This window comes from Leucopleurus acutus, assembly GCF_964270905.1.
Source record: "Leucopleurus acutus genome assembly, chromosome: 1".
NCBI classification, from domain to species: domain Eukaryota; kingdom Metazoa; phylum Chordata; class Mammalia; order Artiodactyla; family Delphinidae; genus Leucopleurus; species Leucopleurus acutus.
Window position 1 is genome coordinate 91117713 of NC_139142.1, and position 26705 is coordinate 91144417.

The 26705-nt window shown below is 42.1% G+C and overlaps 1 protein-coding gene across 1 annotated transcript in view; it reads right to left on the reverse strand.

The window, feature by feature from the left end:
* SHC4 (SHC adaptor protein 4) overlaps window positions 1–26705 on the reverse strand; it is a 128223-nt gene that overhangs the window by 64875 nt on the left and 36643 nt on the right. The window contains exon 2 of the mRNA XM_082841197.1: window positions 23090–23160. Coding sequence (XP_082697323.1) covers window positions 23090–23160 — 71 coding nt within the window. The remainder of the gene's footprint in view (window positions 1–23089; window positions 23161–26705) is intronic.

The following is a 26705-nucleotide window of genomic DNA, read 5'->3' on the forward strand; positions in this document are numbered from 1 at the left end:
TTATTTCTCCCTCTGCTCCCATCCCCGCTTAGCCTTTAACGCCTCCATCTTTATAGCCACTAAGTCCAGAGTTATCTTTTCAGTTTGCTTGGTAGACTTGCTGGTTTCCACTCCACAAAGTTTCACAAACAAAAAAACCCTTGACCAGATTTAGCAATGCTTTCACATTAGAAATCCCTACCTTTAGATTTGTAGCAGAGAGCCTGGGTTTTAATGAAGAAGCTGCTCCTGTGTATATGGTCAGGCTCAGCACTCATCACCTTATGTACGTCTTCTCAGTCTTAATAATGTCATTTCACGGTAGGTATTTTATCCCCATTTTACAAATGAAGAAACTAAAGTTCAAAGAACTTTAATAACTGCCTCCAAATAACGCAGCGGATAGTGGGAGAGACAGAATGCAAATCCAAGTCTGACTTCAAAATCCACACTCGCCCAGGGAGGGACCATAATGCCAAGTGCATGAAAAGGAGGGAGTCCCAGACTTTGGGAACTAGGGAGGAGAAACACATTGGTCCTTCCCTTGCTCACTCCCCAGCACAGAAGGAGGCTCCTTTTTGGCCAATCCTTCTGCATTGTGGCTGGAGTAACCTGCCAAGGGAAGAAGGCAAAGTGGTAGGGGTCAGCTCTGGAGAAGACCCATGAGGATGCCCCAGCCCTTTGCTTTCTATACAGCGGCTGTTATCTCCTTAGGGACGAGAAGAACTTCCAGAGCCCGGCCACATGCCCTCAGGGGACGAACACACATGTGTGCAAGGCACACTCACTCAGAACTTTAAAGTAAGTTGAGGCACCAGAAGCTTCACAGATTCAGAAAGTCTCTTAATATACAACTCAAAAGAAACAAGGGGAAACTTGTGCTTATGAACTTGCTTTTAAAAGTAGTTATACTGTACACCCACGTTCACAGCAGCATTATTCACAACAGCTAGGGACTTCCCTGGTGGTCCAGTGGTAAAGAATATGCCTTCCAATGCAGGAGACACAGGTTCGATCCCTGGTCAAGATCCCACATGCCGCGGGGCAACTAAGCCCGAGCACCGCAACTATCGAGCTCACATGCCTCAGTGAGAGAGCCCACGTGCAGCAAACTACAGAGCCCACACGCTCTGGACCCCACATGCCATAACTACTGAGCTCACGTGCCCTGGAGCCCGCACACCACAGCTAGGGAGAGAAAACCCGCACACCACAACTAGAGAGAAGCCCAAGCACCGCAACTAGAGAGAAACCCGAGCCCCACGACAAAGAGATCACGTGCCATAATGAAAAGGTCCCGCATGCCACAACAAAAGATCCTGTGTGCTGCAACTAAGATCTGACGCAGCCAAAACAACTAAGAAAAATAAATAAAATATTCACAACAGCCAAAGCATGGAAGGAACCCATGTGTCCTCAATGGGTGAATGGATAAGCAAACTGTGGTATATACATACAATGGAATATTATTCAGCCTTAAAAAGGAAGGAAATTCTGCAATGTGCTACAACATAATGAATCTTGAGGACATTATGCAAAGTGAAATAAACCAGTCACAAAAAGACAGATACTGCATGATTCCACTTACATGAGGTACTTAGAGTAGGTCAAAGATCATAGAAAGTAGAATGATGGTTGCCAGGGTCTGGGGGAGAATGGGGAGTTACTGTTTAACAGGTACAGAGTTTCAGTTTCACAAGATGAAAAGAATTATGGGGCTGGACAGGGGTGATGGTTGCACAGCAATGTGAACGTATTTAATGCCCCTGAACTATATAGTGGGCTGGCCAAAAAGTTCGTTCAGGTTTTTGTAAGATGTTCTAGAAAAACCCGAACGAACTTTTTGGCCAACCCGATACTTTAAAGTGGTAACTAAGACGGTAAATTTTATTTTATGTGTCTTTTGCCATAACAGAGGAAAAGAGCTACCAAAAATAAAGTAGTTATTACTTTTTTTTACTTGAGACTCTAAGGAGAATCATAGGTCTCTCTTCAATAAAAGGCCTATTTGTACCAATGTTTCTATTCAATTTTAGAGGGCCCATCCCACCCCTACCCACCGGTCCTCGGCACCATCCCTGGAAAACCATCTGTGGGCCTCTTGGGAATCCACACATCCCAGGTTAAGAACCACCGCTTTAAAATAACCTCTCCAAACTCTCCTTTCTTTGCTGTTATCAGCGTTAGCAAATCTGAAACCCTAGTCAGGGAAGACACATACGTGCTTGCGATTCGTTGCCTTTCTTCACAAAGATCTTTTCTTCCCCTCAGACTCCGACCAAGAGATTAACTGTAACATTTTCAAGAACAAATAGTACTTTCAGTGCTTTCCTGGAGTTCCAGACACACCCTCCGACCTAAAGCACTGACTTTACAAATACTGAGAAAAAAGAAAACAGAGATCCTGCATCAGGGATTCCTCACAGGACGGGGGTGCCCCCCACCATCCCAGCTGCTCAAGCAGCCTGCATTTCTGCAGAGCGTCTTGGAAGCTGACGACCATGGGACATTCTCCAGCGAGCAAACATTCAGCAATCGTCCTCTCTTAGAGGAGCAAGACTTTTCAGAGTTTAAACGGCTAAAGATTTCCATCCTGGGAGCCTGTACCAGAAAGAGAGAGAGAGAGAGAGACCCACGGCACCAACAGTGGTCACTTTGTTTATTGTTTTCCCACATGAGAGGGAAGGGGAGAAGCAGGCTGATGTAAGAGAATGAGAATGCAGTTGAAGATTTGCTTTTAAGCATATAAAACCCTGCCTACGCCATAAGACCAAAAAAAGATATTTTTGTCTGTTTTAACAGAGTCCAAACTAATCACCCAAACAAAGGCACCTTTCTTCATCAACCCCTGGCCACTACAGTACTTAAGAAGTTATAATTTTTCTGTGTCTTTAACTCTTAAACAGTTAAGCTCCTCTGGGAGCAATATTGCCCAATCTTTGTTTTTTAAAATTTGGAAGGCAATATCCTAATCCAAGACAAAGGGGAGCATTTAAGGGAGGATGGGGGCCTGTGGGACAGAATGTTTCCAATGAATGTCAAAATACAGTTCTTCAGGAAATAGGAAAGCCAGAAACTGTGTCACATGAGACCAGGCAAATGGCCCAGCAGAGCAGTTAAAAGCAACTATCCCCATCTCCCAACACACACACACACACACACACACACACACACACACACACACACACACACAAACACGAGTGGTTCTGTTTTGTCCAAGAAAACAGAAATGAGAATACATTTTAATCCCAGCAAGAGCCTTTCCAAACTAAAACTCAAAAAACACGTAGGCAGAACAAAGGCACAGGGATTTTCCCTTACTTTTCGTCTCCAACATGAACCCTTAAAGAAATCAGTTAACAATGTCGCAGGGACAAGTTGTCACCTGAATGTCTCAGACTGCTTTCCTATTGATGAATGAGAGGACTCGTAAGTAATTCAGACTCCACATCAGTGTGGTATTACGGTGTTCCAATTGTTCTAGGGAAACTAGTACCTGCTTTTTTGAAATCTTTGCCTTCAGAACATCAAGCCTCAGTGATCTATGTGTTCAATTTTGTTCAGCCTGGTGAAATTAAAGACATCCAAGAATGTGTGCAAGCCCCAGAAAGGACACTTTAGAACATGAGCCTGCCTCCATGGCGATAAGCACACAATGAGTGCAGTCAATGCCCCTAGACCAGCGGAAAATGGAAAACTTCAAACTCCCTTTGTGCTATTATCAAGGGGCATCGCCCATGCACTCTGGGAGGGTCGACACAGCCCGTAAAATATATCCTTTCATTTTAGAAATAGGCACTTCAGGTCCCAGATGGTCAAATCAAACCTTTCAGGACTGCCCACAGCATTTACTCTCACATGGACTTATCTCACCACTCCGTTCAACCTGGATTCTATTTAAAATCTGATTATAAAGTACATTTGCAATTCTACCCAACACAAGCCACCATAGAACACAGGTTGTTCTGTCTACTCTGTGATTCTGCCCTTTGGCTCTGATGCAAAGGTTGACCCATCAACTGCACTTTAATGAAGTGAAAGACCATCCCGTCCCCAGGATCGCACCTCCCCTGCAAGTATCTCCCCAGTAAACAGAAATGAAGTGCTGATTTTCTCCTATCCCCACAATGATTTCCTGTAATAGAATCACCTATTTCAAAATGCAAACACACCCCCCTACTGATGGCTTATACACCCTCAAATATGAAGTGACAACAGAGGAATGGGGTTGATTTCACACAAAACACACTGGAATTGGTAAATCCAAAAGACTGTTCTCCTTTACTTTGGAATAAACTAAAACAACTCTGTTTTAGACAAAATACACTAAAATATTATGAAGGCATGTCTTTTGGGGTTAAAGAGTGTACTGATCATACAGTGTGGTCACTTAAGAACCAAAATTCATTTTTTAAAAAACCAAAACAGATCCAACATAATCACCCACTTTATTCGTCGCATTTCACTCCAAATGATGTTTATCTACTTCCAAAAATTAGGCCTATCTTCAAAAAAGGAAGATTTGGTGCCATTTAAGATACTTAAAACAGTTTACCAGAGGTATCTATAGTGTTGAACAAGACACTAATGGGTAGAACGAGTGTGTGACTTCCACCACTGTTTAAAAAAAAAATAACTCCTTATTTTTTTTTTTTTTTGCGGTACGCGGGCCTCTCACTGTTGTGGCCTCTCCCATTGCGGAGCACAGGCTCCGGATACGCAGGATCAGCAGCCATGGCTCACGGGCCCAGCCGCTCCGCGGCACGTGGGATCTTCCCGGACCAGGGCACGAACCTGTGTCCCCTGCATCGGCAGGCAGACTCTCAACCACTGCGCCACCAGGGAAGCCCCATAACTCCTTCTTTTATGGGCCATTTGGTGTATATACTATAGATTTTATCTGGTAAGTCCATTTTTTAAAAATGTGTGTGTGTGCCTCTGGAAGGAATTAGTAACTGGCTTAGCCAATTGAATCCACTGGTCGGACAACTTTGGCATGCACATCTGCTAAGAATTCACTGAGATAACCATTTAGGTACATGGCGATCAAACTTCAAAGTTCTTAAGAATTAACTGGGATGCTGGTTCAAAATGCAGATTCCTGGGACTGTTCTTGAGATTTTGATTCTATAGGTCTGCAGTTTAACAACCTCCCAGGTGATTCTGAAGCAGATCAGTTCAAGGACCACACAGCGGATTAGAACTTCTACTTGAACTCACTGCACGGTGTGACTGGTTCTGTGCTCTACAGCTTCAACCAGATGGTCGTATTAGTGGATGCTAAGGAATTAGGTCACCTGCTCCTAGCAGCTACGGTTGGGAAGGCTACACTACCTGCACATTTGATGATGTTCCATTCGGCGAGAAATTTGTATTCAACTTAGTCAATATGCTGGGAAAGATATTTGGTATAATCCTCTCCTGTCCACTCTGGTCCCTTTATCCTGGCTATCTCCTCACGGGAAGGGCTTTCACCAGAGGGCATCTGGAGGTCCTGAACATCTTTGCTCACATGACCCCCTGCACACATGGGTGGTGATAAGTGACCTGCATTCTCTCCCATTTGGCCGCCTGTATGCTGGGAAGCCTAGTCCATCTGCCCCTCGAAATGTATTCATGCTCTAGGCAGTGGTTCTCAACCTTGGCTGCACACTGGGGAAACACAGGGGAGCTTTAACAAATCCTGATGACTGGGTCTCATCTCCAGACATTCTGATTTAATGGGTGAGGGTGGGACTACTGGGAGTTTTAAAAGCTCCCTCAAGTGCTTCCAACAGAGCTAAGTCAGGTTGAGAATCTCTTCATAGCAGTAGTCAGCATGCCTTTTTATACAGGACCAGAGAGTGAAAATGTCAGGCTTTTAGAGCCATACAGACTGTCGCAACAACTCAACTCTGCAGCTGTAGCTTGAACAGCAGCCACAGACAATACATAAACGAATGGGCATGCTTGTGTGCCAGAAACACTTATGGACACAAATGTGAATTCCATGTAATTTCCACATGTCACAAAATATTCTTCTTTGATATTTTCCCCCCAGACATTTAAAAAAGTCAAAAACCATCCTTGGCTCAAAAGGTGGCAGAATCAAAATCAGGTAGCAGGTGGTTTGCTCACCCTTCCTCTGGAGCAAACCAGAAAGGAATGTAAGAGGCCTTGGGGTCACAGTCAGCCATTAGCTTGTACATGGAAGAAAAAACATTAGAACACAACCTTTTAATCGTCACAGACAAAGATTATTTATACGTATTTTTGGACTTGGTCTTGCTAAGTATCTTGGTACAGGAAGCTGGGTTTTATGAGAGATGGGTCTTCTACTGTATAAATATAAGGATTATGGAACTTCTTCTACATACTGTTAATTATCATCTTCCATTCTTTGTTTCTCCTACCAGCATTCAGTGAAGGGAGAGGGGAACTGACATTCTTCTTCTTTTTTTTTTTATATCAACTAAGCTTCATTAAGTGACATGATATCATGTACATGATACAGTACAAAGTGCTTGCAGGAATACAGAAATAAACAAAAGTATAAAATTACTATAAGTAATTGTTAAAAGGGAAAAAAGTGGAGCACTTTAATTTATCTATAACTCTTCTATGATAATAGAATGAAGAAAGGCTCATTGAGTGGGCTCTGCAATCAGACAGCCAGAACTCAAAATCTAGCAGTCTCCTATAAGCTCTATCATGTTGAGCAAGTTTTTTGGGTTTTTGTTTTTGTTTTTTTTTGCGGGACGCGGGCCTCCCACTGCTGTGGCCTCTCCCGTTGCGGAGCACAGGCTCCGGACGCGCAGGCTCAGCGGCCATGGCTCACGGACCTAGCTGCTCCGCGGCATGTGGGATCTTCCCGGACCGGGGCACGAACCCGTGTCCCCTGCATTGGCAGGCGGACTCTCAACCACTGCGCCACCAGGGGAGCCCCTGAGCAAGTTTTTAAAGCTTTCTATGTCCCAGTTTCTTAAATTTATAAAGTGGGAATAATAACAGTGCTTTGAACAATGCTTCAGTAAATGTTAGCCATTATTATTGCTTTATCCTTAAAATGTCTGTCTGCTTTGAGAACTGGGTCTAACCTGCTTTTTACAATACCTAGTACCCAGCAGCGTACTCTATGGTTATAACTGGAATGTTATAAATAATATGTTGTAGAAAAGGTCCAATTATGTCTATTATGCAAGTAGCAATGGATAGTTCACATTTCTATAAAGGCAGAATGCTTATCTGATTTTCTTTGGATACCCCATGGCACCTGCCTTGGATATACTGAACGTTCAAAATGTAAATGTTTAGACAGCTCTATGGCACTGAAACAAAGTACGATCCTTGTCCCCCTGAATAACCCAGATCCCCCTTCAGAACAAAGGTAGTCATTGCCCCTGTTGCTGGAGTGTTCACTGCTAACAGCTCACAGCTGAGTTCCTTCCCCAGAACTTGTCCTCTCCTTGAGGCAGTTACCTAGCCTACAGATATGTCCCTCCCTGGAGGCAGTAGGCATCAATGACAAGTCAATACGGGGTTTGAAGGCCCGATCTCTTTACCCACGAGATCTGCTGAAGCCTTTGTTGAGACAGCATCACTATTCAAGCCTCCCCCGCTGCCCCACCAGGTCTAGTCCTGTATCCCTCACTCCCTCAAGTGTTGATTTTGAGACTCTTCCCAGCAAACCTTTTGCATTTGACTCTCCATCTCAGAGTCTGTTTCTAGATCCAGCCTAAGTCCTGCTCATGAGCTGCTGCCAGAATTATGCTACTTTACTTTGTCATAAACACTTAACTAGAGGATGCCTTTCCTTTTTAAGAATCTGCGTTGTCACAGCTGACAGTGAAAAAAAAAAATCAGAGAAAATCCTCGTAAGTGGCTCAGATGATCCAGATCAAAAAGATCCACCCTCGGACTTCCCTGGTGGCGCAGTGGTTGAGAGTCCGCCTGCCGATGCAAGGGACACGGGTTCGTGCCCCGGTCCGGGAAGATTCCCACATGCCGCGGAGCGGCTGGGCCCGTGAGCCATGGCCGCTGAGCCTGCGCGTCCGGAGCCTGTGCTCCGCAACGGCAGAGGCCGCAACAGTGAGAGGCCCGCGAACCGCAAAAAAAAAAAAAAAAAAAGATCCACCCTCTTATTAATCGAACATACGTGAAAATGCACATTTTCCTAGAGTAGGTGCAGCTCTCACAAGCTCCAACTCATGTTTAAGAAAAGGGGTCAGAGCTGCATTTATTATTCCATTAGGCATTTCACAGTTTTCCTAAGGAGAATCCTGACGGGAAACGGAACAAATCTGCCTGGCAGGTGGAGAGACATGCCAACTGTCCTGTATTTCCTTTGGCCACAAAGCTCTCTTTTTATCAAAGAAAAGTCTTTCAGGCTGAGATTAGTTTTTAATGAATTTTGAGTGCTTCCCATTTAGTTCACTCTTCCTAAAAGGAACTGTAACATTGATTTTTCTGGAGATATGTATATAATATACATATATCAGAATTAAAACTCGCTGCTCTGGTATTCCCTAGGCTTTGCCCTTTTCCTTTCTTAAAAGCAAAAATAACCTCCAGATGTTTTTTGGGATTTTCTGGGGATCCACCTTTTCAAAAATAAGGGATTTCCATATGATCCGTGGTCCAACTAAGAGAACTCATTTTGAAACCACTGATAGGGTTCCCTTACACCTGTGGTTCTCAAAGTGTGGTCCCCAGACCAGTGGCATAAGCGACACCAGGAACCTTGTCAGACATGCAAATTCTTGAATTCAAAACTCTGGGAGTGGGGCCCAACCCTCTGTGTTTTAACAAGCCCTCCAGGTGATTGATTCTCTCGTGTGCTGAAGTCTGAGAACCACTGTCTGACACAATTTTTTTTCCTTAGTACAGATCAGAAAAGGATACTAAAAGTATCCTCACCTACATACTTTTGAGCATCTTTATGAAGGCCCTTCCAGAGAGAACTCACAAACGAGGGATCTGGTATCTTGAACCTAGGACAAATTCTAACCTGAGGTTTGGATGTTTCCTTATTCTGTCACTTCTGGCTTTCAGCATTGCCCTGAGTTTTGTTCCTTAGAATTCTCTCATTTTGACTGAGGCATAGTACACAAGAGTCAGGCAGACCTGATTACTGGTTCCACCACTTATTAACTTACTAGGGGAGTTCCATAATTTCTCTAAGGCTCAGTATTCTCATGCGCAAAATAGGATTACTAGTAATATCTTTTATAAATGTTAACTTTTATGATGCTGACTGTAGCTATTCATTAATAATAAACTGCTCTGTAGACTGCTTCCTAAAAGTTGAAAACCATGTTTGAATCCCTGAACTAGAAAGAGGTTGAAGTACAGCCAGTTCCCTGGGATCAAGAAATCCTTCTCTTCATCTGAATCAACTCCTTGGACCCCAAGGCTCTCTGAATTAAACTGAGTATCTTCAGCGAATTTATTTTCATTCCTTTGTTCAACAATGTATACGAATGGGGTCTATGTGCCAGACGCTCTACCATGGAGCCAGGGACCTGACTCAATTGTCTAAGAGCTCCTCGTTCTGGAATTTGGTCTAGTTCAGGATGCCAGATTCCATGTTTGTAGAATGTCTAGGTCTTTTCTGCTTTTCTCTACTAGCAGTGACCTTCAAGACCTCCAGAATCATCTAAAGAAATGTGATCTAGGCCTGAAAAGCCCTGAAACCTCTCGGTTAACCAATAAATATTTATTGATCCAACTATGCCCCAGTCACTGTGGCTCTGCAACCTATCAGGCCCATGGAATAGGCTTCCAGGGAGAACCTTAAGGCCCAAAGATGATGGATGATGAAGCCCTTGCGATTGACTGCCCCACTGAAAAAGGACCATAGGGACCCAAGGCCTTCTAGGCCAGACACACTCTGGGGCCCACTCTGGACTGTTTTCAGGAAGCGCCTGTACAACCACAGCATTGGTGTTTCCAGGAGCAATGGCTCAAAAGGCCTATTCTATTGCATTGTTAAATTATTCATAGCAGGAGCTGACCACTATGTCCATTAAAATCAAAATTAGAAACCCCGTTTCTTGGTCCTGGAGACATTTACACAGAGTCTAGTTGAAAATGCTTGGGGTGTTACAAACATTCAGTACTGACTTCTAAAGGAAACCGAAGAGGGCCACAAAAGGGAGATACCAGAAAGTATTCTCAACTGAACTCTGCATGGTAGAGAAGGTCTGGGGGAAAAATTACTAAAGCTAAAAATACTGGGGTCACCCCCAAATCCATACGCTTTAACATTCATGCATTTTAAGCTCTGAATTAATTAGCTTCTCCTCAAACTCTTGAGGCCATCCACTATAATCCATACTTAGACATGGACAGATAGCTAACTCTTCTCACTTAGGTCAGTGACTGTGTGTATATTGCCTGTTAGAGAGAGAGAGAGTGTATGTGTGTGTGTGTTCATACAATAATGTCTGCACATCTGTAAGTTTCTATAGATTCATATGGATAAATTAGCAGGCCCTGATTTCAGCTGCAACATATTTTTAGATACCATTTCATAAAGTGGATCACATTTGCCATGGAAAAAATACTGTAATTGGGAGTTTCATTCCTGACCAAGGATTTCTCGGCAAATCAAATATAGATGCTGTAAACAGCCTGTTGTAGAACAAAACTAATGACCATTTTATAAACCTCTATAAATATGTCAAAAACACTAAAACAATGCCCTACATCCTATAAAAAAGGCATAAACATATACAATACCTATACGTGTAGTTTCAAAGTTTCTTGAAATATCCAAACACCACTTAAACATACAGCTCAATTGAATTATGTTCAAAAATTAATGAACTAACTATAATAACATCAAACATTTGACTAACAATTCTGCAACCCTTAGATTTTAGTGAAGCATTTGGGGGATGATTTATACATTCCCAATCTTTTTTTTTTAAGGTGTTCGAAGAAATCGATCTAGTGTGTTCTTTTCCCTTTGAGGTAGGAATCCATTTTTTACTGCATTTACTACTGCTGTTTTTACAAGCTGTTTTTTCCTCCTCCCAGCAAATGCCCTTCTCGATATATGAGTGTTACAGAACTACCATATTGCCCCAATGCAACTCTGCCCTGGCCAAAGATGAGTCGTTCAGGATTAGGCCCCAATCACCATCCTACCTAGGAATTTGATATTTGGAACTGAGAAAACCAGAGATGGGGAGTCCCTGCACTCCTGCTGCTGAGGCCTCGGCAGCCCTGACCGTATTCTTCTATTGGTTTGATTGTTCACTGATCCTCAGCTTCCAAGAGCTGCCCCAATATCCTTTCAAGAATCCCCCTTTTGGCTTAAGCTAGGCAGAGTCATTTTCTGCTACTTAAAGCCAAAAGATTCTTAATAAATATACCCATGGCAAGTAGATGCACTTACAATTATTTCTGCCACCTTAAAGCTCAGGTCAAAGCAAGTACTGGTGATGCTTAATGACCTAGAAAATGTGCATAATAAATGATAAAAACACATCACAAATTAATAAGCACCATATAATCTTACTTTAGTTTCCAAACATATGACTGGAAAAACCTTATACCAAATTGTTACTCTTGATTACCTCCAGTGATTTGTCTGTTTTTTCTTTTCTTTTACCCTACTTCCCAATTCCCATAATAAGCCACATTTAATTTTTATAATCAGAAAGAAATAGTGAAAAAGTGTTAAGAATTAGATGTTCCACAGAGACCTGACATCAGCGATGGTAATGATCATAGCCGCGCTGTTCTCTCAGTTAGAAGTGATTTTTAAACACAACTCAGGGGAATTCTCCGGCGGTCCAGTGGTTAGGACTCTGTGCTTCCACTGCAGGGGGCCTGGGTTCAATCCCTGGTAAGGGAACTAAGATCCCGCAAGCCGAGAAGCACAGCCAAAAAAAAAAAAAAAAAAAAAATGTGGATAAAGATGACTCAGGCTTGCCTTTACTGCCTGAATTGTCTCCCAGCATCTTAGTCTATTCACAGCTATAAAAGCAGTTACTTCACTTCAAACCAAAGCAATGTCACTAGGAAACATTAAGTGCCGTAGGGATAGGATTTGGTTTAAGAGTACCTGGGTTTGAGCCCAGCAAAAGAGCTGTGTGGTCTTGGGATAGTCACTTGTCTTCTCTGAGCCTCAGCTTCCCCCTGCTCAAAATGGGGAATTACAGTGCCTTCTCTCAGGGTGATTGTGTGGTTCATAAGAAAACATGAATGTAAAAGCCCTGGGCAAGTGAAACAAATGTCAGCTGTTGTTAACTACCCTCGCCTCTTGTCCTGCAGCAGCCCTCTCCGCCAGTGTGGTTTCTGGTTGGGTTTCCCAGTCAAGAAGTTAGAAGAGGCCACTAGGCACTCCTTCCCTAATACTCTCAGCTGTGGCACCTGCTAGACGATAGGCCCTGATGCTTCAGTTATCCTTCTCTTACTGGCTTTGCACCTTTTCAGCAAAATAAACAGACAACATTGAATACTTCAAAAATATAACTCATCTAGTAACTGATACTTTTCAAAAATCGTGGTAAAACATACATACATAAAATTTACCATTTTAACCATTTTTATGTGTACAGTTCAGTGGCATTAAGTATTGATACATTCATATTGTTGTGCAATCAGTACCACCATCCATCTCCAGAAATTTTTCACCTTCCCAAACTGAAACTCTGTACCCATTAAGCACTAACTCCCTCCCCTTATAACCCCTGGCAACCACCATTCTGCTTTCTATCTCTGGATCTGACTACTCTAGGCACTTCATATAAATGAAGTCATACAGTATTGGTCTTTTTGTGACTGACTTATTTTCTTAGCACAATGTCCTCAAGGCCTGCAGTGTGCTGAATGTTTGTGTCTCCCCAAAATTTGTGTGTTGAAGTCCTAACCCTCCAAAGGTGATGGTACTAGTAAGTGGGGCTTTGGGGAGGTAATTAGGTCATGAGGATGGGGCCCTCATGAAGGAGATTAGTGCTCTTATAAAAGAGGTACCACAGAGCTATCTAGCCCCTTCTGCAACGTGAGGATACAATAAGTCTGTGATCCAGAAAAGGACCCTCACCTGACGATGATGGCACCTTGATCTCAGATATCCCAACTCCAGAGCAGTAAGAAATAAATATCTGTTGTTTATAAGCTACCTAATCTATGGTATTTCGTTATAGCAGCCCAAATGCATAAGACAAGGTTAATCCATGTTGTAGCATGTGTCAGAATTTCCTTTTCCTCAGCTTTACTGAGGTATAATTGACAAATAAAGTCATAATATATTTAAAGTGTACAACATGATAGTTTGATAGATGTGTTCATTGTGAAAGAATTCCCAAAATCAAGTTAACTAGCACATGCATCAGCTCACACATTTGCCTTTTTGTGTGTGTGTGAGAATACTTAAAATCTACTCTCTTAGCAAATTTCAATACAGTATTATCAACTATAGTCACTATGTTATACATTAGATCATCAAACCTTAATCATCTTATAACTGAAAGTTTGTTCCCTTTAACCAATATCTCTCCATTTCCCCACCTGCCCTCCAGCCCTTGGCAACCACCATTCTACTCTCTGTTGCTATGAGCTGGACTTTTGCAAAAAAGATTCCACGTATTAGTGATATTATGTAGTATTTATTTTTCTCTGTCTGGCTTATTTCACTTAGCATAATGCCCTCAAGGTTCATCTGTGTTGTCACAACTGGCAGGATTTCTTTCTTTTTTAAGGTTAATATTCCATTGTATGTGTATACCATGTTTTATTTATCCATTCATCGATCAGTGGATACTTGGGTTGCTTCCACCTTTTGAGTTTGTGAATAATGCCGCTATGAACATGTGTGTACAAATATCTGTCTGAATACATGCTTTCAATTCTTTTAGATACATACACAGAAGTGGAATTGTTCAATCATATGGTAATACTATTGTTAACTTTTTAGGAACTGCCATATTGTTTTCCACAGCAACTGCACCATTTTACATCACCACCAGCAATGCACAAGAGTTCCAATTTCTCCACAACCTTGCCAACATTTATTTTCTAGTTTTTTGTTGTTTTTGGTTTCTTTTTTAATAATAGCCATTCTAATGAGTGTGAAGTACTATCTCGTGGTGGTTTTTATTTGCATTTCCCTAATGATTATTGGTGTTAAGCATCTTTTCATGTGCTTATTGTCCATTTGTGTGTCTTCTTTGGAGAAATGTCTATTCAAGTCCTTTGCCCAGTTTTTAATAGGGTTGTTTGGTTTCCTGTTGTTGAGTTGCAGGAGTTCTTTACATATTTTGAATATTAATTCCTTATCAGATATATGACTTAAAAAAATATTTTTTCCATTCTGTGGGTTGCCTTAGTAACTGTACTTCTTGGCCTCACCTGTGCTCATTCAAATAGTAACTGCACCTGCATGTGAGAGACATTGTGCTAATGACTCTAAGGAAAAGGTGCCCTTGGCTTTCACACCCTCTCTCTGTGGGTTTGACTCTGTCACGCTATCAGAATCCTTCCCAACTGCTTGGGAACTTCTTTTTTTAATAAATTTGTTCATTTATTTATTTATTTTTGGCTGCATTGGGTCTTCATTGCTGCACGTGGGCCTTCTCTAGTTGTGGCGCGCGGGAGCTACTCTTCGTTGCGGTGCACAGGCTTCTCATTGCGGTGGCTTCTGTTGTTCTGCAGCACAGGCTCTAGGTGCGCAGGCTCAGTAGTTGTGGTGCACGGGCTTAGCTGCTCCGCGGCATGTGGGATCTTCCCGGACCAGGGCTCAAACCCTTGTCCCCTGCATTGGCAGGCGGATTCTTAACCACTGCGCCACCAGGGAAGTCCCAGCTTGGGAATTTTTTTTTAATTACTGTATCTTTGAAGACTTCTAAAAGGAATTTAATTGGCTATTTCATCTCAGATACCTGAGAAGCGAGATCTCAGTCCTAACGAGGTTGTGAGGAACCGGGAGTAGCGTAGCTTGAAGTTAGCAGAGGTGGTGACTGTCCACACATTCAGACACACGCCACACAAAACCTCCATGAGGGCTCCCTGACGTCCCCACGTGTGTGGGAGGAAGTACGTCCACTCACACCGGTGCCTGCCGAGGAGGATTTGACTGTTATGTGTTGTAACTGTTCTCACCAGCTGATAAAGGTCATAAGCCTTGGCCCTGGGACCCCAGACCCTTCTTGGGGTCTTTACATTCCTTCCTGACCAATCAAACTTGTTTTATCCAACCACGTACATTCTGCCTCAGCAAGTGCTAGTTTTCAATTTTTAGCATGACCACTATGAACTAGAACTGTAACATTCTTGATTTTTTTTTTTCCTTGCCACTCTTCTCAGTAAATGTCTTCGCTGGGGGATGTTCCCTTGCCTGGAAAGTTAATAAACTCAGCCCTTTATCCCCTCTGTCGTGTCTTTACTTTGCTTGCCATGTGAGCTGCAATCCCACACTTCACTGCATGGTCTCCTCACAGGTCAACACAGAACCCACACACCAGATGCCGGACAGTTACTCCAAGTTTTACACTGATACACTCATCCATGCAGAGCTGCAATCAGTCTCATTCATACATTCCTCAGGAAATTTACATAAATGCCAGCCTATTTTCAGACAAATTGATATCTTAATTTAGTCACCTAGCATGCAGATATTTGACCTCTACAGAATACTTAAAACTTTCCCTCCTGAGGTTCACATTTCTTATAAAGCTCATCCATGGGACTTTAGGTAAATGTTCAGCTGCATCTTGGACCTGCTTTGCATCTAATAGTTGCTAACACCAAAGACACACACACACACACACACACACAGAAGTATGCATTTGCCTCTGAAGAGCTGCCTTTAATGTCCTGTTGAAGCCAAAGAATCAAAATTTCAAGACAGTGAATTAAATTTGCAGAATCAGGGCTCAGGAGCAGTAACATTCCAAACAGGAAACTACTCCAATTACAACATCCTCTGAATTATGATCTCTGCTTCCTTGCTGCTTTACCTACTACCGGTCTCCCCAACAGCCTGCTTACTGTCTACAGCAGCAGTTCCAAAAAACACTACTCAGGGTTTTCTTCCCCCATGGAATGGAATGGGGGCAGATCCCTTATGATCAGCTAGAGAAAATGAATCTGAAGCCAGGATCCCAAAAGGAAGCGCTCACCACTCGTTCTCTAACCACTCCCCACTTCCTTCACAGACCCCCGCCCCCAAAGGGGTGGCCATCACAGGAATGAGGCTTATCACTCACCAGGAATTGCTGCTTCCCAGCTGTCCTGGAGCCTGGCATGGACAGATCCTGTGCTGGGTGCTTTGCGCTTAGCCTGGCTGATTCTATTACCATGTATGAGTTACGAATGTAAGGCAATAAATACAGGAAGAGGACTGTGTAGTAAGACAATGATCTGGAGGTTCCTCCCACCAGCAGTGTGCCCTGCCCTTGGGGTAAATTATGTCTTGTGGTGAGGAACTAAATGTTCCCTCCACGTTTCCTATGAAGTTCTGTCCTTCAGGGTTGAAAACCAAGCCCTGTCCCACCAGCTCCACTTATTGCATTTACCCTGACGTATAATTTATTCTTCCTTGAGTATCAGAAACAGTTTCCCACCAAGACACAAAGAGGCGTCCTTAGTGGGAAAGGGAAGATTTTTTCTTCTTTGCACGATGTGGGTGCTTATGCAAGGGAGGGAGTGGGCTTTACGTTTTCGTGACATGATTTCTTGTGTGTGTGTGTGTGTGTGTGTGTGTGTGTGTGTGTGTTTCAGATCAAATGAGGTTTTTGTTTTCTTTACCTTTGTTTTAAAAATCACAATGAATGGTAATTAGATTTATCATGGTGATCAATTTGAAATGTATAGAGATATCAAATCACTATGTTGTATACCATAAATTAACATAATGTTGTAGGTCAATTACACGGCAAAAACAAACTCATTAAAAAGGTCAGATTTGTGTAGAACTACCATGTGACCCAGCAATCCCACTACTGGGCATATACCCTGAGAAAACCGTAATTCAAAAAGAGTCATGTACCAAAATGTTCATTGCAGCTCTATTTACAATAGCCAGGAGATGGAAACAACCTAAGTGTCCATCATTGGATGAATGGATAAAGAAGGTGTGGCACATATATACAATGGAATATTACTCAGCCATAAAAAGAAACGAAATTGAGCTATTTGTAATGAGGTGGATGGACCTAGAGTCTGTCATACAGAGTGAAGTAAGTCAGAAAGAGAAAGACAAATACCGTATGCTAACACATATATATGGAATTTAAGAAAAAATAATGTCATGAAGAACCTAGGGGTAAGACAGGAATAAAGACACAGATCTACTAGAGAATGGACTTGAGGATATGGGGAGGGGGAAGGGTAAGCTGTGACAAAGCGAGAGAGTGGCATCGACATATATACACTACCAAACGTAAAACAGCTAGCTAGTGGGAAGCAGTCGCATAGCACAGGGAGATCAGCTCAGGGAGATCAGCTCGGTGCTTTGTGACCACCTAGAGGGGTGGGATAGGGAGGGTGGGAGGGAGGGAGACGCGCAAGAGGGAAGAGATATGGGAACATATGTATATGTATAACTGATTCACTTTGTTATAAAGCAGAAACTAGCACACCTTTGTAAAGCAATTATACTCCAATAAAGATGTAAAAGAAAAACAAAAGGTCAGATTTGTCGATAGGAGAGGTTGAAGGTGGAGGGAGGGGAATTAGAGAAAGGGAGTCAAAGGTACAAACTTCCAGTTATAAGGTAAGTAAGTACTAGGATGTGATGTACAACATGATAAATATAATTAACACTGCTGAGTGTTATATATGGAAGTTGTTAAGAGATCAAATCCTGAGTTCTCATCATAAGAAAAACATTTTTTATATTTCTTTAATTTTGTATCTATATGAGATGATGAATGCCCAGTAAATTTACTGTGGTGATCATTTCATGATATATGTAAGTCAGATCATTATGCTGTACACCTTAAACTTACACAGTGCTGTATATCAATTATATCTCAATAAAACTGGAAGACAAAAATAAAAATAAATTATAAAAGAATAATCTTAAGAAATTAAAGAAAGAACAGCATAAAATAAACTTAAAAAGGAGGAAAGATATACTGAAGATAAAGAAATAAATGAATTAGAAAATCAAAGACCAAGTAGATTTGAATAATAAAAACGAAACCTGGTTCTTTCAAAAGAGCAATAAAATAAACAAACCTCTGGCAAATCTGATTTTAAAAGATCACACAAGCAAATCAGAAATGTTGAAGAGCGCATAATCACATATACAGAGGCTACGTGAAAATTAGATGAGAATACTATGGCTAACATTATGTGACAAATTGGAAAAATCAAGATAAAATGCCCAACTTTGGGGGTAAAATCACCCCCAAATTATCTTACCAAGGATAAAAAAAATGAAAAGACTAATAAAAAAGAAGATTTGACAATGGAGGTAAAAATCTAACAAGCTCAGAGAGTTGTTTGGGCTAGTTCCAAAGACTTTTAGAGTAGCAGATAATTCCAACATTGTTTAAATTGTGGCAGAGCACAGAAAATATAGAAAGGTTCTGCAATCATTCTTATGAGGCTAACATATTCCTGAAACCAAAATTTCGTAAGTATAGTTCAAAAAAGAAAACTCACTTAAAATAAGGATGCAAACATTTGAAATAAAATTTTAACAAGTTGTATGTAACTGCTGCCTATGATGACATGGTAATTAAGAAGGGTTTACAGCAGGAATTCAATGATTGTTCCATATTATAAAACTTATTAATGCAGTTCTCTACAATAATAAATTAAAGGGAAAAGTATCATTTAACCACCATGACATATTAAAAGAGTGCCAAAGAGCAAAATTTCCTAATCCTGGAGCCTTAACCTCAAGTTCCATCTTCACATCTATTAGCTGTGTGACTTTGGGCAAGTTACTAAATCTAAATTTCATCTCCTCGTTAGTAGAATAAGAGTTTCTAATAGAGATAATCTTAGTAAAAGTTTTGAGTTCCCACTCTCCCCAAAAAATTAAAAAATAAAAATCATGTTGAGAACATTTTTATAGGAGAGAGGAATGACTATGTCATCCTTAGTATGATTTTCATTTTCCCCTTCTCCTATTTCCTTTTGATATTGTTTTCCAGACATTCTGAAGACAACCATCACTGTGAGCCTTTGTCTTCCTAATCATCTTGTTTCTCTTTTCTATCAGGAAAAACCTCCTCCTTTGCCCTTTTGCATGAACACTAGATTACTAAAAATGAAGATGTGGTCCTAAATCAGTCAAGTGGATAAATGCCTGGGTGAGAATTAGTGGATAAATCTGGAGTCAAAGAAGTGTGATGAGAGCTTTGGAAAGGGTGTAATCCAGGGAACTGCCGACAAAGTACATGGCCTCCTTGTCCTTGTCTTTTTCTCTGCTCTGAGTATTCTCTCTGTTCTAGAGGTCCTATGGATTCAGCCCTCAAAAAATTGGCAGAAAGGTCCCTCATAATGAGAAGAATTTGACTCCATCTTTGTCCTCTGTTTCAAACACTGACCGAACTGCTGTATCTTAACCATGGCTCCTCCTTTATTATCAGGAACTTCATGTTGCTGTCTGTCTATTAACTGGAACAATGTACTAACTAGTAGAGACATGGTAAGATCAATTAACATAGGTAGGACATCAGCCTGAATACACCTGTTTGTATGCGTAGTGGCAATTAGCTACACTAGTTTATCAGCAGTCACACCTGATTAATCTTCTGCTTGATGGTAAATGTCAGGAGATACCTGTGGTCACACAAAATAAAGATCTTTCTTATAGAATTCTAACTGGTCCATTGAATTTTTTTTCTTGGGTTAAGTAGGATTATGAGTTAAATGAAACTTTGTGAATATGTGAAATTCAAATTGTAAACTATTTGAAACCTGATTCAACAGTTATATATTAATAACATCTAAGGCAATTGGTAATAGAGCAACTTGAATAGTGGCTGAATGTGAATATATATGTAAGTTGAGAAAAGAAAGGAGAAGGAGATAAAGAAGGAAAAATTAAGAGAAGGAAGAAGAGTAAATATTTGCGAAGTAGGGTGGGAATTAGAGGTTTATGGAAAGTGAACCACCTCAAGCTTCCACAGATCTGCCCAGAGCACAATTTGCCATGCCTGAATCTCATACAGACACATCTACAAGGAATAATTTCCAGGTACCATGCCAGACACCTTCCCTTAGATCTGTACACTAGTCATGAACCGAATCTTCATGGCAGAGAAGAAATAGTCTTTTACCATTAACTAAACAGTAGGAAAATACAGACTGACAAATTCATAAAGATGTTTTAAAAACAGAAATCAGGAAGTTAGGATTAACATATACACACTACTATATATAAAATAAATAATCAACAAGGACCTACCGTATAGCACAGGGAACTCTACTCAATACTCTGTAATAACCTATATGGGAAAAGAATCTGAAAAAGAATAGATACAGGTATATGTATAACTAAATCACTTTGCTGTACACCTGAAACTAACACAACATTGTAAATCAACTATACTCCAATATAAAACAGAAATTAAAAAAATAAAAACAGATAGTAACAAAAAATAGATACATGGATGGGAGGGAGGATATCAACTAGTATATGGTTCTTCTGCAGAACAATCTAGCAATACAGATCTAAAGCCTTCAAAATATTTATATTATTTGACCTAGTGATAAACCTTGAAGACATTATGCTAAATGAAATAAATTAGTCACAAAAAAAACAAACACTATATAACCCTACTTATATGAGGTACCTACAGTAGTCATATTCATAGAGACAGAAAGTGGAATGGTGGTTGCCAGCGGCTGGGGGAGAAGGGAATAAGAAGTTATTATTTAATATACAAAGTTTCAGTTTGAAAAGATGAAAAAGTTCTGGAGAGGGATGGTGGTGGTTTTTGCACAAAAAGATGAAACGCATTTAATGCCACTGAATTGGACACTTAAAAATGGTTAAAATGGTAAAGTTTCTGTTATACGTATTTTACCACAATTAAAAATTCTTCTGAATATTTAGCAACAGGAAAATGGCCAACATGGGAGAAACAGCAGCAAATATTTTTCAGATTTTCTACAAAAATCACTGTAAGCACATGTAAGGAAGAGAAGATCAGAAGGTTATTCCAAAGCACAAAATGTTAGTAGACATTATTTCCAGGTGAGATTATGAGTGATTTCCTTTTTCATACTTATCTGTATTTTCTAAATGTTCTAAGTAAATATACAGTATATTTATAACTAGATAATAAAATAAAATTTAAAAGCCCACCTACTACATCTCTATCCTCTTACCCTGCTTCATCATTATAGTAATGGCACTTATTACTACCTGAAAGTATATTGTCTCTTTATTTGTTTCCTTGCCAGAGTCTGTTTCCCCAGGTAGAATGTAAGTTCTCTGAGGTCAGAGGCATCTGCATCCTTTATTCTTGAAGAGTTTCAGGCAATTAATGAGCACTCCATAAATACTCGAGTGAGGGAGAACAAGTCAAAATGAATGGATGAGGGAATGAACAGAAAATCAGTCATCCTCAAGTATGGACAGTGGCATTCCTTTCTCCTGTATCCCCACTCCAGTCACCTGGGGTAGCGACCCTCTTCCTCCCACCTGTAACCAGCTCAGGATTGGAGGAAGGGCTTTCTCCAGATTAAGCATCATCAGAATGAAATAAAACCTGAAATGTGTCCAAATTAGGGCTAAGAGAGTAGGAAGTAATCTAGAAACCCTCTCGCTTAAAGGATAGTTGAAGGGCCTGAGAATGTGAAAGAGAAGGCTTAAAAGGGAGGGAAGATGTAGCCATTTCCAAACCCTGGAAAGTAGTCAGGTGGAGTCATGCATTTACTCCATAAATATCCATTGAGCCCCTTCCGGGTGCCAAGGACTGAAATAGGCACCAAGAATACAGAAAAAAAAAAAAGAAAAATAGGATTAGATTTCATCTGTTTAACTCCTGAGGGAATACCAAGGATTGGTGAGAAATTTGGAAAGACAGATTTGAATGCATTATAAACAAAAGAGTCCACAATAGCACTTCTGAAAGATCATTTCATGGAACCCCAGAGATACATGGAATGTTCATTTATGTTACATAAAAAAAAAAGAATTCTGGGGCCAAACAAATTCAGAAAATCTCAAGATGAAGTTAGTGCTTTTTCAACTATAGCACAGGACTTCTCAGGGTCTTTAATACCGTACAGCATTGTAAACTGTGACTCTCCTAAAGAGCGTATGATTCCTTTCCCCAAACCTTTTGGTCAAGAGGACAATTTTTCAAGGCCTCGGACTTCCATAAGATGAGCATTAGGAAAAGTTATCCTCTCTTCATAATGAGAACATTCACCTGTGGAAATGGTGGCCTGAGACCATGGATGCAGACAGGCACTGCAGCTTGCCCCTGAGACACATACTGGCACCACACACCGCAGATGCCCAAGTCTTCATCCTGAATCACTCCTATAAATCCAGTCCTCTCACCTCACAATTTTCCCAGTTACCAGTCTCAGCACTCAATTATTCCCCTTTCCATCCTTGCTTTGAACCTGGCCTTAAAGAACCATGCCTTGTGTTTCTGCTTCTGACTTGTGCTCTGTGTAATAATGATTCTGGTTCTTTCCCTAAGCTGCCAGGGGCCACCCTGGGTAAGGGTCCCCGGGTTCAACTCTTTCATCCAGCTCACCTTACATGGAGGAGGGAGACCCAGACAAGGAGTAAGAGTTTCTTGTGTCAGGGATGCCATAAATGAGAGCTTGGGCTTGCTGATGTGGAAAGTTTTTCCCTGTTATTTTCGGCTACTTCTTCGACAGGTCTGAGATTCTGTAATGTCCTATTTCTAGACATTATTTTAAATACATTTAGTATCTGGGAAACCAGCTATCTCTCTGACTCCATCATCTTGTCAGTTCTCATATGAAATGCAGATGCTCCGCCACACAACTGAGAAATCTTTCACGTGATGAGGCAAAGCTACTCATCGAAGGTCACTGGGCTTTGGTGTACCTTCCAGCCTTATGTATAAAAACCCACGATGCCTTTGAAACCTTGCATGAAATTCCTGTGGGGAGAAACTCTTGTGACTTTAGACTATAGTCCTCAAAGTCTGTCCCAGTTTTGTTCTCTTACCTTGTAACTTGGGTTCTCATTCCAAAATCCAGTGACCTCATTGATTGCAGCACCTCAATACAGCCCATGTACTGGAATAAGAAAAGAAAAAAAAGAACAAGTAGGAAAAAATAGCACAAAGATAGCTCTTAGCTTCAGAGTGATTTCCTGGGAAACACCGTAAATCAGCCCCTGATATCAAATTACATTTGCACACTCAGCCTACCATTGATATTTCTGACCATTAATGGACACAGGCCTTCAACTGCAGTTCAGTTATAACACGTCAGCTGAATCCAAAATATGATATCAGGAATACAGCTGTCATCCCTGACCAACGTGAGCTCAGAGGTTAAGAGCTTGGGCTCTGGGGCCAGACCATGTGAATCTGTATCCTGGCTCTGCCAGTTGTTAGTTATGGAACCCCAGCAAGTTACTCAACTTCTCTGCATCTCAGGTTTGTCACAGTAACGTGGGGATACAATCAGAACTGTTGTGAGAGTAAAATTATTTCCTACAGGTGTTCTAAGAGCAGTGCCTGATACATTCATGCGCTCAGAGATCAGAGGAAGCAAAACTAAAGGTAATACAGGAATATCAAATCTTCTAGGGAGATAAAATAAGCATATAAGTGCAGATAATACAGGACAGTAATATAGGAAGGTCTTATTTTTTTTTGCAAGATCATTTATTTATTCAGAGGGTTCAAGGGAAAAAAAGGTCATGTCCTATACCAGGAATGAGTACATTTAGCTTGAACATGGAGTATTGGAAAAGGCATTGAGACTTATACAGCTAAAAGATGGTTTATATTTAATGTGGCAGCAGCGGGAGCCATCAGGCTGCTGGAAAGACAGTGATGGGATCATCTGTGTTTGAGGAGCTTTAATGTCAGCAGCAGTATGAAGGTGGGTTCACGGCGAAGAAAAAGTGAGGATGCTCCTGTCGAGAGGGAAGTAATGACAGCTCACACTGAGGAGGGATGGTGGCAGTAGGAAGGAGGGGACACATTCAAGTCACATCATAGAAATAGAGACTACACCATGCGGCAGTTGATTTGATCTAGAGAATAAGAGAGAAGGATGAGTCAAGAATGACTCAGATGTTTCCAGCCAGGGTAACAGAGGGAACAGTGATTCCATTAACAGAAAAAGGAAAGCCAGGAGAGGGGAAGATGAGTTGGTTTAGGACCCACTGACTGAAAGACACTGGTGGGGTATCCAGGAAATTACAAGCTGATAGTTGAAAATTGGATTCTGGAATCACGCAGAGGCATTAAGTGTAGAGACTTAGTAGTCTTCTGTGTAGCTTTGCCAGGTGAGGCAGTGGGAGTAATCCTCTTAGCGGGGCCTCAGTTGACGAGGGAGAGTGTTTCTCTGAGAATGAGCTCGGAAATGTTATGAGAGCCAAGTGGTCTGATTGAAAGTGATCTGTAGGCTCCTTGGAAAAGATCTGCTTCCTGTTTAGCTTTCCTCTGGAAGCCTTGCAGCCTCCCTCTGCTTGTGGAAAGATGGCAGGAGCTGGGGGTGCCTCCCCAGATACTTCTTGTAGTATTTCTCAGCGAATTCTACAGATTTCACATCCTAAGAGGAGGTCAGTGCACCAAGTGTTGCCTAGAGCCTCGTGCAGGGTAGAGCGTGCTGGCCAGGACAATTACCTGGCCATTCTCAGCCAGATTCCTGTTCATCACATCCCTCCTGCGGGATCTAGTATTGAGAAAAATTTTTTTTAATATTTTATTCTGTCCCAATCACATTTAACATCCCAAGGCTTGAGTACCTCAAGGAAGTAAGCGATGTCTAGAGATTTCTGTTCAATAAACCATTAGACGTAATAGGAAAGGAAAGCTAGATGTAGCACGGTATTAAGCCCATCTCAAAACTGTCATGAGGGCTTCCCTGGTGGCACAGTGGTTGGGAGTCCGACTGCCGATGCAGGGGACACGGGTTCGTGCCCCGGTCCGGGAGGATCCCACATGCCACGGAGCGGCTGGGCCCGTGAGCCATGGCCGCTGAGCCTGCGCATCCGGAGCCTGTGCTCCGCAATGGGAGAGGCCACAATAGTGAGAAGCCCGCGGACCGCAAAAAAACAAAAACAAAAACAAAAAACTGTCATGCAAGGAGATTGCAAGGGTCCAAGCTCCATGTTGAGAGTGGACTGAAAAGAAAGTTTTCCTATCCTCACTGGCTGCTCTGGCTTTTCCTGCCTTTCCGTGTCTCCTTCCATTCCAGAACTTAGCACCTGCTCCCCTATTTCCTGCATCCCTCAACCTGGAAAGAATGGGCTCCCCACACAGGTCGGGGAACAGGTCTAGACTATCCTCCAATCCCCCCAGGAAGCCTTGTTGGTGCAGAGGTGGGTGTCATCTTTCCCTTCAGCTGTAAATTTTCAATTTAAGACCAGGTGATACAGCCCATCCAGGTACAGTTTTTGAAAACGTGACAAAGCACCTCCAGTTTTCACACTCAGCCAGAGTGATTTTTAAAAAATGAATATCAGGGCTTCCCTGGTGGCGCAGTGGTTGAGAGTCCGCCTGCCTTTGCAGGGGGCGCGGGTTCGTGCCCCGGTCTGGAAGGATCCCACATGTCGCGGAGTGCCTGCGCCCGTGAGCCATGGCCGCTGAGCCTGAGCGTCCGGAGCCTGTTGCTCCGCAACGGGAGGGGCCGCGGCGGTGACAGGCCCGCGTACAGCAAAAGAAAAAAAAAATGAATATCAGGCCATGTCCCGCCATTGCTTAAAACCTCTGGCATTTATTATCAGAACAAACTTGTTGCCATAAAAACTTAAACGCTGTGTTTTCTGACCCCTGTTTACCCCTCCAACTCCATCTGTGTCACTCTGCCCCTGTGCACTTTGCTGCCACATTGGCTTTCCTTCTATTCCTCAAATACACCCAACACTTTACAAATACAAGCCCTTTGCACTTGCTCTTCCATTGGTAGCTCTGCCTAGCTCTTCCCCCACTGCACTGCAGGACTAACTCCTTTTTGTCCTTCAGGTCTTAATTCAAATGTCACTGCCTCAGAGGCCCCCTCCTGTCACCCTTCATCACAGTCCCTCATTTGTCATTTCATGCCACTATCAGCTTTACTTGTCAATTTGCTTGTTTATTACCTGTCTTCATTCCCTTGGCCATAAGCACCGTAAGAGTAAGGACCACGATCGCCATGGTATTTCCAACACCCGGGACGACGCCTGGGCCACAGCGAATGCTATAGAGTTTGCATCCAACAAATACTGGATGAAAGAGTGGAGAAAGCTTCTACTGTTCAGCTCCAACATGAGCTTTAAAATGAGCAGAGAGAGGTGAAGGTCTGACCGTTCTCCCCATCCTGGGGGATGAGTGAGGAGGACAGAACTGAGGACTCAGAAAGAGACTCAAGAGGAAGGTGGGGAGAATGGGCCCAACTGCCCAGGTGTTCCAGGGCTGGGGGGTGTGGTCGTGGGGAGCGCCCTGAGCGATAAAGTTGATGGTGGGGACTCCAACTGGGAGGAGAGTAGGCTGCGGATCTGAACAGGATGCGGAGAAAGAGGCAAAAAAATGTCAGCTGGGACAGAAATGCTCCAAGGCTGATGAAGCTCAACGGCCACGTGAGGGAGGGTGTCAAATGGTGCCGTCCTCAGCCCAGTGAAGTGA